This window comes from Leucoraja erinacea, chromosome 12 (genome assembly GCF_028641065.1).
Source record: "Leucoraja erinacea ecotype New England chromosome 12, Leri_hhj_1, whole genome shotgun sequence".
NCBI lineage: Eukaryota > Metazoa > Chordata > Chondrichthyes > Rajiformes > Rajidae > Leucoraja > Leucoraja erinaceus.
The window spans coordinates 38,878,509-38,898,969 of record NC_073388.1 but is presented as its reverse complement, the minus strand read 5'-3'; the positions used below and the strand labels follow the sequence as shown (position 1 = coordinate 38,898,969).

The 20,461-nt window shown below is 45.5% G+C and overlaps 1 protein-coding gene across 9 annotated transcripts in view; it reads left to right on the top strand.

Moving 5' to 3' along the window:
• The window catches only part of LOC129702280 (transcription factor Sox-3-like), a 94,862-nt gene that overhangs the window by 41,579 nt on the left and 32,822 nt on the right, over positions 1-20,461 (top strand). For 3 of the 9 annotated variants that reach the window (XM_055643989.1, XM_055643987.1, XM_055643986.1), the window contains exon 1: positions 17,399-19,358. The exons of 3 other annotated variants lie outside the window; for them this stretch is intronic. In XM_055643989.1, the coding sequence (XP_055499964.1) occupies positions 17,614-18,534 (921 nt within the window). In that variant the 5' untranslated portion in view covers positions 17,399-17,613 and the 3' untranslated portion in view covers positions 18,535-19,358. 3 more of the 9 variants (XR_008724357.1, XR_008724361.1, XR_008724358.1) reach the window with 3 other exon arrangements.

Here is a 20,461-nt window from a genome sequence, read left to right as displayed (position 1 = left end):
CCAGCAACCAGAAGATCAGGTTGGTTCACACGGGCTGAGTGAAGGTGTTCCACGAAACAATCACCCAGTCTGCATTTGGTCTCGCCGATGTATAAGAGTCCACATCTTGAACAACGGATACAGTAGATGAGGTTGGAGGAGGTGCAAGTGAACCTCTGCCTAACCTGAAAGGACTGTCGGGGTCCCTAGACAGTGTCAAGGGAGGAGGTATAGCGACAGGTGTTGCATCTTCTGTGGTTGCAGAGGAAGGTACCTGGGGAGGGGGTGGTTTTGGTGGGAAGGCATGTTAACCAGAGAATTGCAGAGGGAACGGTCTCTGCGGAAGGGCGAAAGGGGTGGAGATGGCAGAATGTGGCTAGTGATGGGATCCCTTTGGAGGTGGCAGAAATTTTGGAGGATTATGTGTTGTATGCGACAGCTGATGGGGTGGAAGGTAAGGACTAGGGGGACTCTGTCTCTGTGACCAGGAGGAAGGGGAGCATGGTTGGAGCTGCAGGGTACCGAGAAGACACAAGTGAGGGCCTCATCTGTGAGATTGTATAATGGGAGGAATTAATAGAGGAAGAGGGTAGATGAGATGATATTTTAAAGATTTAAACTCGAACACAAGCAATAAATGATAATAAAATCTAATGGGGAAATTATTTAAAAGCAAAAATCTATCACATTGGAATTATATTGAATTTTATCAGCAAAACTAAGTGCAGAAGAACAACTCCAGGACTGTTTGGAGTCTGTAGACTGGGCAATGTTCAAGGACTCGGCAACGGACTTGAACGGATATGCCACAGTCGTTACAGACTTCATAAAGAAATGTGTGGAGGACTGCATCCCTACAAAAACCTTCCGAGTGTTTCCCAATCAGAAACCTTGGATGAACTTTGAGATCCACAGTCTCCTGAAGTCCAGACACAGGGCATTCACCTCCAATGATACAGTGGCCTACATGAAGACCAGATACGACCTTGGTAAGGCCATCAAAAAGGCCAAAAGGGACTTCTGCTCCAAACTGGAGGATGAGACAGATGTTCGGCAGCTGTGGCGGGGCCTGAATGCAATCACCTCCTACAAGGCGAAACCAGGAGGCAGCTCGAATGTCGGTAAAACATCACTCCCTGACGAGCTCAATGCGTTTTACGCACGCTTTGACAGGGAGAATACTGATGTGCCTTCCCGATCCCCCATTCGCTGTGATGGCATTTCAGTCTCAGTCACAGAGGCCGATGTCAGGAAATCCTTCAAAGGGGTGAACCCCCGAAAAGCACCTGGACCTGATGGTATACCCGGTCGTGTTCTTAAAAACCTGTGCGGACCAACTGGCAGGAGTTTTTACGGACATTTTCAATCTCTCACTTCTGAGGTCTGAGGTCCCCACCTGCTTTAAAAGGGCATCAATTATACTGGTGCCCAAGAAGAGTAAGGTGACATGCCTCAATGACTATCGACCAGTGGCACTAACGCCGGTGGTGATTAAGTGCTTTGAGAGGTTGATCAAGGAGCAACTCAACTCCTACCTCGACAAAAACCTGGACCCACTGCAGTTCACTTACCGCCACAACAGATCAACGGTGGATGCGATCTCGCTGGCCTTCCACTCCACACTGGACCACTTGGACAACAAAAACTCATATGTCAGGCTGTTATTCATTGAATTCAGCTCGGCATTTAACACAATCATCCCCTCCAAACTGGTTACCAAACTCGCAGAACTGGGTCTCTGTGCATCCCTCTGCAACTGGATCCTCGACTTCCTCATCCACAGACCACAGTCTGTTCGTTTTGGTGGAAATGTGTCAGCCTCGATAACAATCAGCACGGGAGCACCTCAAGGCTGCGTGCACAGCCCCCTGCTGTACTCACTCTATACCCATGACTGCGTAGCGAACCACAGTGCAAACTCCCTCATCAAGTTCGCTGATGACACCACTGTTGTGGGGCGTATCACTGATGGGGATGAGTCAGAATATAGAAGAGAGATCGAGCAACTGTCTATATGGTGCCAGCGCAATAACCTGGCCCTCAACACCAGCAAAACCAAGGAACTGATTGTGGACTTTGGAAGGAGTAGGAGGGGGACCCATAGTCCCGTTATATCAACGGGTCGAGAGTTGCAAGGGTTAAGACTTCAAATTCCTGGGCGTGCACATCTCTGAAGATCTTTCCTGTGAGAACACTAACGCAATTATCAAAAGCTCATCATCGCCTCTACTTCTGAGAAGATTACGGATTTTGTCAAGCAGTCTCTCTAACTTCTACAGGTTCAAAGAGCATACTGACCGGCTGCATCGTGGCTTGGTTCGACAATTTGAGCGCCCTGGAGAGGAAAAGACTACTAAAAGTAGTAAACACTGCCCAGTCCATCATTGGCTCTGATCTTCCTTCCATCGAGGGGATTTATCGCAGTCGCTGCCTCAAAAAGGCTGGCAGTATCATCAAAGACCCATACCATCCTGGCCACACACTCATCTCAGGTAGAAGGTACAGGAGCCTGAAGACTGCAACAACCAGGTTCAGGAATAGCACTTCCCCACAGCCATCAGGCTATTAAACCTGGCTCGGCCAAAACTATGATTATTAATAACCACTTTCTGCTATTTGCACTTTACCAGTTTATTTATTCATGTGTGTATATATTTATATCATGGTATATGGACACATTTATCTGTTTTGTAGTAAATGCCTACTATTTTCTGTGTGCTTAAGCAAAGCAAGAATTTCATTGTCCTATAAAGGGACACATGACAATAAACTCACTTGAACACTTGAACTTGAACTTGAAGAAACTCAGCAAGTCAGGCAGCATCTTTGGAAGGAATAACCTGGTGATGTTTGGGGTCTGGACCTTTCTTCACATTAAAAAGTAGATTAAAATAATTATATAACTTGATGAACAATAGTCAATAGGTGCAGGAGTAGGCTATTCTGTCCTTCGAGCCAGCACCGCCATTCAATGTGATCATGGCTGATCATCCACAATCAGTACCCCATTCCTGCCTTCTCTCCATATCCCTTAACTCTGCTATCCCCAAGAGCTCCATCTAACTCTCTCTTCAAAGCATCCAGAGAACCAGCCTCCACCACCCTCTGAGGAAAAGAATACCACACACTCACAATTCTCTGTGTGAAAAAGGTTTAAATGGCTTACCCCTTATTCTTAAACTATGGCCACTGACTCCCCCAACGTTGGGAACATGTTTCCTGCCTCTAGCATGTCCAAACCCTTAAAAATCTTATATGTTTCACTAAGATATCCTCTCAAGTAAATTCCAGAGTATACAAGCCCAGCTCCATTCTATCAACATATGACAGTCCCGCCATCCCGGGAATTAACCTCGTGAAACTACTCTGCACTCACTCAATAGCAAAAATGTCATTCCTCATGTTTGGAGACTGAAACTGCACACAATACTCCAGGCGTGGTCTCACTAGGGCCCTGCACAACTGCAGCAGGATATCTTTGCTCCTATACTCCTCTTGTTATGAAGGCCACCATGCCATTCGCTTTCTTCACTGCCTGTTGTGCCTGCGTGCTTACTTTCAGTGACTGATGAACAATGACCCCCAGATCCAGTTGTAATTCCCATTTTCCCAACATTTTAAAAAAAAATGATAAACAGCCTCATTGAATTAAGGAGACACAGGGTGCTGGAATCTTGAGAAAGAGGGTCCCGACCCGAAAGCAAATGGATGGACAAAGCCAGAGATGAAAAGGAGACAGAAATGGGCATGATCATTCCCTCCACTGATGCTTGCTGTGACCCGCTGAGTTCCTCCAGCAGGTAGACACAAAATGCTGGAGTAACTCAGCAGGACAGGCAGCATCTCTCGACCCCTTTTCGGACCGAGATAGTCTGGTATATATTTCTGTTTAAAAATCTGCAAAAACCACTTGTCTTAGAATGTATAGTTGTTCACAAATGCACTGAAAGGCAGTTACGATGCAAAACGCCAGTCTTGGCGTCCTCGATATCGAATTCTCACATTCCTCTAATCCCAAACACTGACGTTTCAAACGGACTGATTTACAACAACCCACACAGCGGAGAATTATATTTGCTTGCTTGTCGGATTGAAATTGACCATAAAATTAAAATTAGGTTCTCACTGTGAACAAAACTCGCGGACTGCTGCTCTGTTATAGGAAGTAACCCGAATAATTCGTGGTTCCTGAGGGAGTTGATAACCCGAAATCCAGCGAGATTGACACCTATTTATTAGCACCAGGACTAGTCAACTAACTCCCTACATTTTCTTCAAGCAGTGAATATTGGAGGAGTAGACACAGGGAATTACAGATGCTGGTTCACAAAAAAAAGGCATAAAGTGCTGGAGTAACTCAGCCGGTGAAGCAGCATCTTTGGAGAACATGGATAGGCGACGTTTCCGGTCCGGAGACCTATTAATAAGGAGATACTTTCGATCAGTGACCCCTGTTCCTGTTTGCGTCCTGCCCCCGACTCGCCCCACCGCCGAGGGAGAGACCTATAACTGGCCCACCTGACAGGTCAAAGCACACACTGGCACAGACTGTTCATTAAAACTCGCCTTAACCCAAGATCAAAGACCACCCGTTACAAAACGCCAGCCCGTGAAATATTTCCGAGTATTCTTTTTCTCCCCGTCTCTAGATTTCCATATTCTGTGATATTTTGAAAGGTAGAGAGAATATGTAATTGGTCAGGGAAAGAGGAAATTCGCACGCTGCAGCTTAACAGTTCCGTAAACTCAGCAACACAGAGATGTATACATAACAATCATAGAAACATAGAAATTAGGTGCAGGAGTAGGCCACGAGCCTGCACCACCATTCAATATGATCATGGCTGATCATCCAACTCAGTATCCCGTACCTGCCTTCTCTCCATACCCCCTGATCCCCTTAGCCACAAGGGCCACATCTAACTCCCTCTTAAATATAGCCAATGAACTGGCCTCAACTACCCTCTGTGGCAGAGAGTTCCAGAGATTCACCACTCTCTGTGTGAAAAAAGTTCTTCTCATCTCGGTTTTAAAGGATTTCCCCTTTATCCTTAAGAATATCAATAATACAATAATTGTAACACTATATAACCGGAGTATTTTAGTGCAAAACCCAAGTCCGTAGTGCAAACGATGACAGGGTCCAGAGAAGAGCATGGTTGCTGTGATGGTGAAGTGAGGCGTTCAAGTGGGTGGTGGCTGAGAGGAAGTTGTTCTTGAACTTTCTGTCTCCTTTTGATCTCTCGCTTTGTCCATCCATTTGCCAACGCCCCCACCACCCCCACCCCCCTAACTGTATCCGCCTATCACTTGTAAAAAACAATGAACTGCAGATGCTTGTATCTGCCAAAGATAGACACAAAGTGCTGGAGGAACTCAGCGGGTCAGGCAGCATATCTGGAGAAAAGGGATGGGTGACGTTTCGGGTTGGGACCCTTCATCAGACCCATCTTCTTCAGACAATCTGAAGAAGGGTCTCGACCCGAAACGTCACCCATCCCTTTTCTCCAGAGATGCTGCCTGAACCGTTGAGTTTACACTTTGTATCTATCCACCTATCACTTGATAATAGGCTTTGACCGGACCCTTTCTCTTCCCTCCTATAATTCTGAAAGGTCCCAACTCCAAATGAATGCTGCCTGACTCGCTGAATTCCGCCAACACTTTGTGTTTTGCTCAAGATTCCTGCATCTGCAGTTCTTTGTGTCACTGTTCGGAATAGTCACAGCCAAGGCTCCTGTGCCCTCTTCCCGGTGGTAGCCACAAAATGATAGCGTGGTCAGGGTATAAAGCCACATTTACCTTTGAATAAACGTTATAGGTGGATGACCTTTGTTCTTCCTATTTCCAACATACAGCTAATCAATTTTGTCCCATTCTTTCTGTATTTGCATTGGATATTGTATGTATACATTGCATTTATTTGATATGTGTACTATCCTCTGTCTTCAGAGCCATGTGTGTCTGCGCGTTTTATTGAATAGAGAACAGTATAGGAACAGGCAATTCGATCCACGATGTCTGTGCAGATCATTAAGCCAAATCAAACTGAAAGAAAAACATAAACAGCGGATCTAGCAGCATCGCCGGAGAACATGTATGGGCGACGGATCGAGCGAGACCATTCTTCACACTGATTATAGTAGGGGGAAGGTATTTGTAAAGATCACCAAGTCTGAAGAAGGGTCCCGACACCAAACGTGGCCCATCCTCGTTCTCCAGAGACGTTGACTGACCCAAAATGCTGGAGTAACTCAGTGGGACAGGCAGCATCTCTGGAGAGAAGGAATGGGTGACGGGTCGAGACCCTTCTTCAGACTTCTCGACCATTCTCGGCCCGAAACCGCACCCATTCCTTCTCTCCGGAGATGCTGCCCGTCCCGCTGAGTTACTCCAGCATTTTGTGCCGTTTTTTTTGGAAAAGCAGCATCTGCAGTTCCTTGTGTTTCCAACTTAAACTGATGTCCTCTGCCTGCACGTGATCCACATTCCCCCATTCCTACATATCCACGTGCCTATCTAAAAGCCTCTTCAACACCACTATTATATCGGCCTCCATCACTACCTCCAGCAGCCCGTTCCAGACACACACCACCCTCTCTGTAAAAAAAGTTGGCTCATCACTTTTAAGCTTTGCGTCTCTCGCCTTAAAGCTTTCAATGAACAAGTCGCCCGAAGTAAATTAAACTCGAAATTATCTCACCAATGGTTCGACTGAAATAGAGTCGTAGATCTCGGAAACAGGTCCTTCGGCCCAACTTTCCCCTGCTGACCAAGATGCCCCATCTGCGGTAATCACAGGTTTGGCCCATGCTGATCTAAACGTTACCTATCCAGGTACCCGTCCAAACGTCTTTTAAATGCTGTGATCGTACCTGTCTCAACTGCCTTCTCTGGCAGCTCATTCCTTTTAGCCACCATCGTCTTTGTGAGAATGTTGTCCCTCATTTCCCTGGTAAATATTTCTCCTCTCCCCTTGCACCTACTACATGTCCTCTGTTTTTGATTCCCTTGTTCTGGGTAAAATACTTTATTAAATCTATCCCACCTATTCCGCCTCTCCATTAGACAGGTACGTGAATAGGATAGGTATAGAATGATGTGGGCCAAACGCAGGCAGGTGGGATTGGTGAAGGTGGGACATTGGTGATCATTTTCCAATGTTCTCTCGACTCTGGATCAGTTCTGTGGACTGGAGGGTAACTCTACCTTTTAAGAAAGGAGGGGGAGAGAAAACGGGGAATTATAGACCAGTTAGCTTTACATCGGTTGTGGGGAAGATACTGGAGTGGATTATCAAAGATGTTATAGCAGTGCATTTGGAAAGCAGTGATGGGATCAGTCAAGGTCAGCAGGGATTTATGAAGGGGAAATCATGCTTGACTAATCTGTTGGAATTTTTTGAGGATGTAACAAATAGAATGACTAAGGAAGAGCCAGTGGATGTGGTGTATCTGGACTTTCAAAAAACCTTTGACAAGGTCCCACACAAGAGATTAGTGTGCAAAATTAGGGCACCTGGTATTGGGGGTGGGGTATTGACATGGATAGAGAACTGGTTGGCAAACAGGAAGCAAAGGGTAGGAATTAACGGGACAATAGACAATAGACAATAGGCGCAAGAGTAGGCCATTCTGCCCTCCGAGCCAACACCACCATTCAATGTGATCATGGCTGATCATCCCCAATCAGGACCCCGTTCCTGCCTTCTCCCCATATCCCCTATCTTTAAGAGACCTATCTAGCTCTCTCTTGAAAGTATCAAGAGAACCGGCCTCCACCGCCCTCTGAGGCAGAGAATTTTCAGAATGGCAGGCAGTGACTAGTGGGGTGCCACAAGGCCTGGTGCTGGGACCCCAGTTATTTACAATATATATCAACGATTTAGATGTGCAAATCAAATGCAACAACTCTAAATTTGCATATGACATAAAGCTGGGTGGCAGTGTGCTGCGAGGAGGATACTATGAGGCTGCAGGGTGACTTGGATAGGTTGGGTGAGTGGGCAGAAGCATGGCAGATGCAGTATAATGTGGATACATGTGAGGTTATCCACTTTGGTGGCAGGAACAGGAAGGCAGATTATTATCTGAATGGTGTCAGATTAAGAGAAGGGGACGTGTAACGAGACCTGGGTGTGCTTGCGCATCAGTCACAGAAAGTAAGCATGCGGGTACAGCAGGCAGTGAAGAAAGCTAGGGCATGTTGGCCTTAGTTGCGGGAGGATTCGCGTTTAGGAGCAAAGAGGTCCTACTGCCGTTGTGCCCTGGTGATACCGCACCTGGTGATGTGCAATTTTGGTCACCTTGGGAAGAACATTATTGCTATGCTCTCTAGATTTAGAAGATTGAGAGGGGAATTATAGAGGACAAAATTCTTAAGGGGTTGGACAGGCTAGATGCTATTGTTCCCGAGTTAGGGAAGTGCAAGCGCTTAGGTTCGGGAAATCCTTTAAAACCGAGATGAGAAGAACTTTTTTTCACACAGAGAGTGGTGAATCTGTGGAACTCTCTGCCACAGAGGGTAGTTGAGGCCAGTTCATTGGCTATATTTAAGCGGGAGTTAGATGTGGCCCTTGTGGCTAAGGGGATCAGAGGGTATGGAGAGAAGGCAGATACGAGATACTGAGTTGGATGATCAGCCATGATCATGTTGAATGGCGGTGCAGGCTCGAAGGGCCGAATGGCCTACTCCTGCACCTAATTTCTATGTTTCGATGTTTCTATGCTATTGAGGGAGTGCAGCGTAGGTTCGCCAGGTAAATTCCCGGGATAGCGGAACTGACATATGATGAAAGAATTGGTCGACTGGGCTTGTATTTGCTGGAATTTAGAAGGAAGAGAGGGGATTTTGTAAAAACATATAAAATTCTAGGAGTATTGGACAGGGTAGATACAGGAAAAATGTTCCCAATGTTGGGGGAGTCCAGAGCCAGGGGTCACAGTTTAAGAATAAGGGGTAGGTCATTGGGGACTGAGGTGAGGAAAACATTTTCACCCATAGAGTTGTCAATCTGTGGAATTTTCTGTCACAGAAAGCAGTGGAGGCCAATTCACTGGATGTTTTCAAGAGAGAGTTAGATTTAGCTCCCAGGGCGAAGGGAATCAAGGGATATGGGGGGAAAGCCGGAACGGGGTACTGATTTTGGATGATCAGCCACGATCATATTGAATGGCGGTGCTGGCTCGAAGGGCCGAACGTCCTAGTCCTGCACCTATTTTTTATTTTTCTATGTTTGACGGTGTGGGCAATTTGGGCCGATGGGCCTGTTTCCACGTTGTATGACTCAAAGACCATCCCTCAGCCACCTGCCCTCCGAGGAGTGTTGAGGCAATTGGGAAGCGCTGTTGCCGGGACTGGTCCCAGTGCTACTCACGGTTTTTAGCGGCGCTGGGGCAGACGGTGAGGGGTTGGCGGGAGACTGCAGAAACCATATTTCTGCTACCTCTACTGAAATGAACAGATGTAATTGAAAAAGCAGGAGTTAGATTAAAAAGACGTTGTTAAGAGCGTGGGCCATCCTATTTTCTTCTGATCGCGCGTTATTGTCTGAGGTGAAGCTAATTTATTTCTGATCATAAGGGCCTATCGCGCTGAAAGGGTCGTGATGACTATTCATTCTCTCCAAACCTGCACTTCTCCGCCAAGCTTTCTTCACGCTCCGACCTGACTATTATTTACAGCCAGCTGCAATTTCATTTCAGGATGATGTGTGTGTGTGTGTGTGTGTGGGGGGGGGGGGGGGGGGGGGGGGGGGGGGGGGGGGGGGGGGGGGGGGGGGGGGGGGGGGGGGGGGGGGGGGGATTTTTCACCGAGAATAATGTCAATTAATCCAGCATCTATGTTAATTATATATCCCAAACGAAAGACGTGCAACATAATTATACCGGCCTGTTTGTTTTCCCTGGGCTTTGTTTTTTTCCCTGAGCCTGCCTTTTAATAACACTTGCACATAGATGTCGCCTTGCTAATAGCACCGCTTTCATAAGAGCGTGGCACATGCTTTATTTTAATTTGGCCGTAATGAATAGTTTATTTGCACCTAATTAGTCTTGTGGATTACTGCAATTATGTATCTGAGTCGCTTATAAAAGAATAATGGTGGACTACTTGTTGTAATAGGCAAGATTCGTATTAAGCCTTGTTATTGTAATACAGCGCATTTAATACACGGTTATATTATGTGGAGGGAGCCTCTTGTGTAACCTAAGTTAATGAAGAGGAGGCAGATAAAAAAAAAAATTCTAGCACATCAATGCTCTCGTTTAAACAAATCAAGTACATCAGCGTTCGGGGAGGAAATCTACTCCCGGGTCCCAGGGATGCAATAAATGTCCTCTTCTAATTAAAAGATACCCTCTGTTAAGCCTGATAGATAATACATTAACGCGTGTATGTTCGCTGCCGATCAAAAGCGTACTGTGGACTTCTGCCCTCGTTTACCTGCCCCCACCCCGCCGGATAGCAGTATGATTCACACTGCAGCAAATAAGGCAGAATTATAAACGGAAAATGAATGGACAAAGCTGGTGTCCAGGTGCACCGTGAGGTAAGGGCTCGGGTTCCCGTTTAAATATTTGCTCGCCCCTCGATAGGATCACACTCTGCAAATGCAGATTATCCATGGACAATACGGTTAGAAAATTTGCAGGCGATTTGAACTGCGGCCGGGACGGAAACTTATTGAATGTTAACGCTGGTTTAACCCCTCACGAACCTTGGGTTGTTTTATTTCACCGACGTGTCCCGATCTCCACAGTGTTTAAACAGTACAAGTGAATTTGGATGAGAGGCTTTGAATATTATAGAGCGATATTGGAGGCAAGCCCTTCCTTGAACATATTCCAACCCAAATCGTGATAGCAGTTCGCTACTTTAAAAAAATAAAACGTTTCGTAACAATTTGTTTCAAACCGCATTAGTATTAGCAAATAAACGTCTCGTATTATTCACCGTATGGCAACGCTTATAACAGATTCCCAATGCAAGCATACGCTTGGTGTTCATCTGATCTATGACACTTTATTAAAATCGAAATACTTGAAGTTTGAAAGTTTATTAAGTGAATGGATTTGTCCGCGTTGTTTCAATCCTTACCAGTTTTACATGGCATGGTGTGGGATATGCACAGTGGTATATCAAATAAAGCTGCCATATATTTTATAAGTTAAATATCATTACAAACGAATTTCAAAATGAGTTAGATTTCAATGTAAACCCATCACAGCATCTTCTACCAAAACAAAGTGCGGTTCAAAGAAACTCGACTAACTAACCCAAACTAACAGTTGGCTGTGGTTTAATTACTATTCCAGGTTGCAGTCTATGGTTTTATTTTGCAATGGTAATTGTAAAACGCGAACGACTTAATTATTGACACTTCGTTCTGGATTTCTGAGTTTACCTCTGATGTCTGATCCGCAATTCCGTGTCCCTCACCATCTTCCAGTCCCGCCTCAAGACCCATCTCTTCACCTCTGCCTATCCTTAGCCCCACGTCCCCCTCCCTTTTCATCTGTGCATTAATTGCCTCATATTGTGTTTTTTGAATTGAATTATGTCTTTACTTTGTGTACTAGTCATGTCTCTACTATTTATTTAATTCCCCTTACATGTTTTTCCTCTACCTGCTAAATTTTTGTAAGGTGTCCTTGAGACTCTTGAAAGGCGCCCATAAATAAAATGTATTATTATTATGAAACTATAAGGTTGAGTTGAGAGTCGATGGGTGGTGTTCTGTACGTGTAGATGCTGCCGGGGGTCATATTGTGCTTTATGAAGGGTTAATATCGTTCACCCATTACTTTCAATCCTTCTCTTATGGATTTAATATTTTAAATTTCCAATTTGTGTTCTGGCCATATCTGTGAATTTTGCGTAAATCAACATAAGAACAAGGTTTCAACTTTTAATAGGAAGTTCATGAAATTATCAATCTTCTCATTTACGTCTAAGGTATATCAATGTTCATTCTCACACAATCAGGTGGAATAGTTACTCAAAACAAGTGAAATCATTTGGCTAATTCACTTTGATAAACGAAACGATAAAGAGTAAAGTTTGGAAACCTAAACTTGGTCAACATATCATTCAATGAGGGAGCAGCGCTCATTTTATTTTGTGATTGGTATTTTTGGATCAATGGTTTCCTTTGCAAAACAATCGGTGATGTTATATTTTTTTATCCGTTTATTATGTTAAATCGCACACCAATCTGGTAGATTTTCATTTGCGAACAGGTGGGAGACTAGCACAAGTCTACTTGAGCTGCGCTGCTGAGATTGTTAAATGAGGAGTGGTGGAGGAGAGAGTTTCATCCCACCGCGAACTGAACGTCAAATGAACGCCCATCTCTTCCCCGTCCGATGTTGAAACATTCAATTGTCCCACAAGCGAAATTCTAAGCAGATCTGGAGAGCGGAGTGTCAAGTCCACGCTGTGCTCCGAGTGTGAATAGTTTTAGAATCGGCAATTGTGAAATGTCTTTTTGTAAGAGTGCAGAGTTTTTACACCGACGCTGGTGGTCTCTTCTCTCGCTGTTGTTAATTGCGAGCGGTGAAAAAAACCTTTACAACCTCCAGTTTAATGCTTCCCTACTTCGTTTTAATAAAGAGATTACATGGTGTTCATATTGTTAGATCTGAACATACTGTCTCTGTGAATTGTCGGATCGGGGAATAGCGTGGGGCCGGTGCGAGTTGAGAATGGATTCGTTTGTCCATTCTCAATTGACTAACCCGCCAAGGAAATCTTGCATCTAAACTTCTCTTCGATTAGAATTGGATCCTAAACACACTGACTCGCTCTCTCTTAAATTTGTAATTATCAGCAAGAACAAAATAAGACGCCACTAAGTTTAATTTACTTGAAATTTTGAGACAACTCTATTCTCCCCCCCCCCCCCCCCCCCCCCCCCCCCCCCCCCCTCCCCCCCTCCCCCCTTCGGCCAGACAACATAATTTTAAGAATCCCTAAACGTTAAAGGGCTACTGAGCAGTTGGATGGAATTTAAAGATACAGCGTGGAATTTACGAATCCTTGACGATAAATTAGTGGTTTGAGAACGGAGCTGTTCCGGGTGTTTCGCGATGATGTTGGGGGCAGTTGAACAGAGCCTGGTTGATGGGGATTTTTCTAAATCACGATGATACAATACGGCAGTAGTAGAGGAAGCCGCTCCTCTTCAATGGGCCCAGGAAATGGTCCTCTCGGAAGACGGAGAGGCGCAGTAAAAAAGGACAATGTTATCCACGGTCGAAGTCGGGCAGAGTGTCTCTCTGTCTCACTGGAACCTACATGGTAAGACTGGGAGAGATTAGCAGTAACAGGACACGAGTATTTTATCTTATTTACTACTTTATATGTTCCCTATCGGGAACAAGGGAGCTGCGGCAGTAACACAATGCGACCTCTGTCTCTCTTCCAGGGGACGAGATACCTTTTTACATGTAAAGTATTGCGTGTCCTGCATTTGAGGACCTAAGATACTCGCCGTACTAACACCAAAACGTGTGGTCATTCTTGGGAAAACAGGCTTTCCAAATGTAAAAAAAAGCTTGTGGCAAGATGTAACAACGACTAGTGACAGTTTTTATTAATTGAAGGTAAACATTGAGATTTCCTCTCTAGATATGTATTAACGGTTATTAGTGTCAACCGTGGAATGAGATGTCCGGCAATTTCATGAGCCAGACTTGATTGTAAAATTAGAGGAAAAGGTAAAGTGGAAAATAAATCACACAAGTCGCTTTTTTAAACTGGTTTAATTCAACTGACGGGAGATTGCACACGAACTTTCAATTTAATTGTCATTAGTCTCATGGTCATTGTCGGCCACTGGCATGTTCATAGCCTGAGCCTGTGATTAAAGGGATATGTTATTCTTGGAAAGTGGAATATAATGGCTCTAAATGGCAACTTTATCAAGATAGGGATGTTTCGGCGATGGCATTGCATGTAATAAAATAATCGCATCCTGCGCCTGTGTTGGGGTTCGCGGGCGCGGCCGAGCGGAGTCTCACTGGTGGAAAATAGTGTCTGCAACAGGTCCGTTCAATGTGACATTTATGGTGGAAAGCGGGATGAATATTTGTAGTTCAGACCGATTTAGTCCAGTCTTGTTCCTGTCACACTGCGGTGATACTCGATTGATGGCTCAATTTTAAGTGTAATAAACATGTACGGGAATTCGTTCTCTCTTGTTTTGGGGCGATAATCCGTGTCGCGGAGTCGGGGCAAAACATCGCTATCAAATACTGCAAGGTATCGTCCACTCCTTGCACGGGTTATCGGCAGTCGAGTTATGGTGTAACCGTAACGAAAGCGCCGCTGGTATAACTCTATTCATCATCCCTTCAAATACCCGGTGCTGTTTTTCATATTGCTCACTTTTGTTTTCATAAATTGTCTGAGGGTCGGGTAATTAGTATTTTTCGGTGTCGCGCCGGGAGGTGGCCTCTGCATCTCTTGTGTAACGCGGCGTTTTTAACCTACGCTACAGAGACTGGGGTAACAGCAGGCGGCGGCAGAGACTCGCTCAGGGACAGTTCCAACCGAGGCAGTTTAAGGAGATACGTGACCCCTTCATAACCTGATTAGTTCGAGCTAAACCCAAGCAGGGGAAATCGGTGATGCTTTACACAAAACCGGCGCGGTAGAGGGCTACAAAACGAAACAACGCTCTAAGTAGAATTATAGAAAAATAGATGCGGGAGTAGGCCATTCGGCCCTTCGAGCCCGCACCGCCATTCAATATGATCATGGCTGATCATCTAAAATCAGTACCCCGTTCCTGCTTTTTCCCCATATCCCTTGATTTGCAAAAACAAATGTGTTAAGACTTTTTTTGGCGTTTTTAATTGGCCCACGTAGGCAAAGGTTTAGAAGAGAGTTATGGGATAGAGTACACAGAGTCGACTACTTACGTACAATTTGCTAATCGGTGATGCGCTTAGATATGGGAATACTTTACTGGACTGTCGGTAAGAAAATAATGTCACTGTGGGTTTGCACTTTGCACATATGACAATAACAGCACAATTGAAATAGGCATCTTGGTCTGCATTTACGAAAGGGGCCGAAGGGCCTGTTTCCGCCCTGCATGATTCATTAATTAGCCATAGATCGGTGCATAAAGTTTTTTTATCAGTTAGACAACGTCTGGAGAGTGCCTTGATGCGTATACTGTGCGGTAGCATTCATCTCAGCACTGTACATTAATTCTCGACTGGAACGACCGCGACGGGCCGAATGGCGGTCTCCTGCGTCATGGTCGACAAACTATTTGTAGCTGCTCTGATTTACGTTCTTTAGATTGTGCAGCGTGGTGCTGGCAGCTAGTTACCCGGCGACAGTCACAGCTGCTATTCATCATATACCCGGACACGTCCCATCCCGCCCGCCGCGGTAAACACTCGTTTTGCAAACTTCCCTGTGCTGCTTTTAATCTCTCGCCGGTTGCGGAAATAACTAACTTCCAAAGACCGCGAGCAACTCGATTGCGTGCTCTCCTCGAGGATTATACACCCCTTCAACGAGCAATAATTTAAGATAAATGTCTATTCATGCACTTTGTTAAGTAATTCCAAACTTAAACGACAAGTCGTCCCAATATATTTCTATACTACATGTAGAAACAAAGAACTACAGGTGCTGGTTTATACCAAAAATAGACACAAAATTGTGGAGTATCTCAGCGGTTCAGGAAGCATCTCTGGAGAAAAGGAATAGGTGACGTTTCGGGTCGTGACTCTCCTGAATGATCTATTTCTATACTTCAACCGGGTGGAATGTAGGAGTTTAGAAATGTTTTCATTTTTTACTTGTAAAAGTTGTATGAAAGTTGTGTTTATAATTATACATTGAACAATTATTTGCTAATAGGTGCATTGGTCGTGCATCAGTTGGACGGGGTGAACTGAATGTTGGTTTGGTGCATTTTTAATTGGCCAGATTTTTTTTGTACATGAGGAGGAGGTTCCGGCATGTCAGCAGGTTCACGGCCTTCCCGCAGCGCTGGGCTCTCGGCGGGCTCCGGCTTCGCCCTCAGCCGGCCCTCTCTCTGGGTCGGTCGGGCTCCCTCCAGCAGTGATGCCGTTGCCAAGGCTCCCAAACAATCTTCAATGGAGAAACTAACCCGCAGAGAGTTGATTGGCACGTGGTGGATCTGCTTATAAATTCCCCCTCCCCATAACCCCCCCCCCTCATATGCCCCTCATCATAGCCCCCTCCTCATACCCCCTCACCATAACCCCTGCTCATACCCCCCCTCCTCCCCATATCCCCCTCCCTCCCCAAATCCACCCTCCTTCCCCACATCCCCTCCCCCCATACCCCCCTATCCCTCCTCTCCATATCTTCCCTCTCTCCCCATTTCCCCCATAACACCCCCCATAACCCCCCCCCCCCCCCCCCCCCCAAAACCCCCCATATTCCAACCCCCATATCCTCCCCCCCCCCCCCCCCCCCCCCCCCCCCCCCCCCCCCGCCCCAATCCAACCACCCATATCCTCCCCCCCAAGGACCAGGAAGCCAGCCACAACACTGCACCAAAACCTGCACTCACAGCTCACACCCAGCATCCACAGTCTGGGGTGTTAGGTCAGTGGCAAAATTAAAATTACCGGCATTTAATTAAGAAGACGAATTGAATATTCTATCGTCTAAATAAGGCATCTGATTAAAAATTAATAATTTGAATCAGAAAAGAAATGAGCGCTCTGACACTAATTTCAAAACACATCAAAACAGTTGGCCACGTACAGAATCTGAACTAAATGTATTTTCAAAAATGATATATATATTACAAGATATATTTATGTATGCACATGTATGTGTGTATGTATGTATATAGAAATATATATATATATATATATATATATGTGTGTGTGTGTGTGTGTGTGTGTGTGTGTGTGTGTGTGTGTGTGGCATCTTGGTTGGCATGGACACGTGAAATCGAAGGATCTGTTTCCATGCTGTTCGACTATGCCATATATTTAATAAAGTTATGCTGCACGGAAACAGTCCCTTCGACCCAATTTGCCCGTGCTGACCAAGTTGCCCCATCAACATCTGTCCCACCTGCCGGTCCCACCACTACCCATATATATCTAAACCGTTCAATCCATGTCACTGCTCATATGTCTTTTAAATATATATTTATCTTTTTTTTAAAACCCCGTTCTGAAATCCGTACGCACTTTTAAAAATTATTGGCAAACTGCAGGAAGAGCTGCAGCGCCTCTCTCGAATGTTGAGGCTGCTGCTTTAATGTAATATCTGATTGTACGAACAGCGATTCGCCTTCATTCGGGGCTGCTGCACTGGGTCTTAAAATCGCACCTCTTTTTTCTTTGCACCCAGTGAGATGGTGCCCTCCATGTTAACTAGCAATCCATCAAGACCTGTCCCTTAGTGAGCCGCGATTGGTTGTCAGCATCTCATTTATACGCCGTCAATCTGCATCACATGGATAAGTAACTATTGACTCCGAACGGCAGGACAAGTTTGGCAGAAGAGTTCGCGGCAGTTTGCGTGAACGCTGTGCCTTTTGCGTTGGTGGAGTTGCCTCGGGGATTGTTTGTGTGCTTCCTGTTTTTTTTTGTTACCTTTTCCGCTTCTAGCTTGTTGGGCTGAATGTATGGGATGATGGAAGCCGAGCTGAAGCCGGCTGGGCCCCAGTCCAACGCGGGGACAGTCGGCAACTCGGCGCCGGGAAACACGGGCAAGAGCGGCAACAACAACCCGGACCGGGTGAAGAGACCCATGAACGCTTTCATGGTCTGGTCGCGGGGCCAACGCCGGAAAATGGCCCAAGAAAACCCTAAAATGCACAACTCCGAGATCAGCAAGAGGCTTGGTGCGGACTGGAAACTTCTGTCGGACTCGGAGAAGCGGCCGTTCATCGACGAGGCGAAACGCCTGCGAGCTTTACACATGAAGGAACACCCGGATTACAAATACCGGCCCAGGCGCAAAACCAAAACCCTGATGAAGAAAGACAAGTACTCTCTGCCCAGCGGTATCCTGAGCCCGGGTTCTGTCCCGATCAACAGCGGCGTGGGGGTGAGTCAGAGAATAGACAGTTACCCCCACATGAACAGTTGGGCCAACGGGACTTACCCACTGATGCAAGACCAGTTGACATACTCGCAACACCCGGGCATCAGCAGTCCGCAGTTACAGCAGATGCATCGCTACGAGATGGCGAGTCTTCAGTACAGTCCCATGATGTCTACCGCTCAGAGTTACATGAACGCGGCGACCACCTACAGTATGTCCCCAGTCTACGGTCAACAAAGTACCCCGGGCATGGCCCTCGGTTCCATGAGCTCCATGGTGAAGACTGAACCCACCACACCTCCGCCGCTAACGTCCCACTCCCGGGGGGCTTGCCTGGGCGACCTGCGTGATATGATCAGCATGTATCTCCCACCCGGAGGAGAAGGCGACCCTTCTTCCCAGAACAGCAGACTTCACAGTGTCCACCAGCACTATCAGAGTGCGGCGATAGCGGGCACAGGGGTCAATGGAACAGTTCCTCTAACTCATATCTAACAGCAATTAAACCACCAGAACAAATCGCCATCTCCACTAACTTTTGGCATTCGAGCAAAATTAAAAGGAGAGAGCAAATAATTTGATCACGCTTGCCCATCAAACTGAATTTGTGTGTGTGTGTGTGTGTGTGTGAGCGAGACCTTGGAGATGATCTCCGCACCGTATAACTTGTTAAAAATCATCAACAACAACAACATTGGTTTCTAAATGCTGAAGTTGATCACTTTTCGCGCCAGTTGGGACAATCATCTGTTCTGCATGAACGAGGCTCCCTTTTTAGATGCCAAGTTTTATGTGAAAAAGAAGAGGCCTTCCCGAAACTTTCAATGGCTTCAAATATTAACTGTAACATCCAGAGGAAACTTTTTTTGGAATTGTCTAATTTGTGTACATGTAAATAACTGTTCAATAATGTGACACCAGACCTTGGTTTCAGAATTATATCTTGTAGGGTTTGTGTTTTAACCTCCTCGCCTTCCCCTTCCCCACTCCCTTCGTTTTTAGCTTTTTGAACGACTGCGGGGCCGCAACGCAAGTTTTAATTTATAGTATCTTTTTGTTTACACTACTTGATGCTTGTGAACATTTTAAACCTCTATCTGGACCCTCCGACCTTGTCTCTGGATTTGTGAATTTATGGGTGGAGCGTTCTACCATATTGGTTGAGTAATTATATTGAACAAGCAGATATACTAGTTTACTAATAAGGCTTCTTGTGTTTTTAAACTCTGGCTCCTGGTCCTGAAATGAGGATGAATAAATTTTTACAAAAATCACACGACCCAGATGTTTTGCGGTTCCTATTCAAAGTAGGACTGTCGGTGAGTCTTTGCCACGATTAACTGTTTATATTAATCTAGAGGGATCTTTTGAAACGCATTAAATGTTTCCTGGTTATAACTTGAATTGCTCGAGGGCTGGAGTTATAATTGAATTGGTGCTATTTCTTCAGGTGTAGTACTACGGGCCTCTAAAACATTCCCCTTTGAAACGTGTTTGCCAAAGAACCTGTTTTGTTTTTTTGGAGAAGTCACAATGGGAGATTTGTTTGCGTTTGATCGGGCGATTCTCACACTCCGTAACTAGCTGATAATGAGCACTAACAATCTCCAAAAATCGCTTAAAGTTTCCCTCGTTACTTGGGCTGCGATCAATAAAAGGTTCGAGCGGATTGCACGATAATTTTGATGAGATAGGCAGGTTGTCCCTGATTAGACCCGAGTTACAGCTGGCGGTGTGACTAGGAAGGCACAGTTTTTAATGCATTGCCCACACCCTTCCAAACAAACCTAGCCGCGACACTGGGGCAAAACCGAGTCCAACAAGTGTTTCACGAGCCGGGCTTTTATTGGCGTAATTTAACACTTTCTGGGAGAATATTTGTGAGTGTTGTGAACACTATTCCCCAGAGATCGAGCTGGGTGATTTAAGAGAGGGAGCGTTTTATAAAGAGCGCACCGTCCTCGTGGGATTTTATTTTATTTTTTAAATCTATAAACCCCGGACACTGGTTAGCAGTGATTTTCCCCCTGTGCTTTTCTTCCCCTCCTTTTTGCCTGGGTATTCTGCCTCTTAAAACGCCCGGTTACAGTCTCCAATTTTCCTCAGCTGTCGGTGTTATTTGAACCACGAGAGAGAGAGAAATCTGATGATTTTACATGTAAAGCCCGAACATACACTTGCCCGCGGCATTGGTTAACCATCGCTGTCCGCCACAAGTGACCACAGTAAACTGCGCAGAGAACAGGTTGCCTATAGTTTCTGACCACTTGTAACGTGTAAAAATGAAGACAATCTCGTGACATTAATACAGGATTTATACTGAGTTTTGAGATTGGTGTCGGATGATATTAAGGACTCTTATTAACCCCTGAAGTTTTTTTTTTAACGAAGGAAACTTTTCATCTTCCAGTCCACTTTCTTT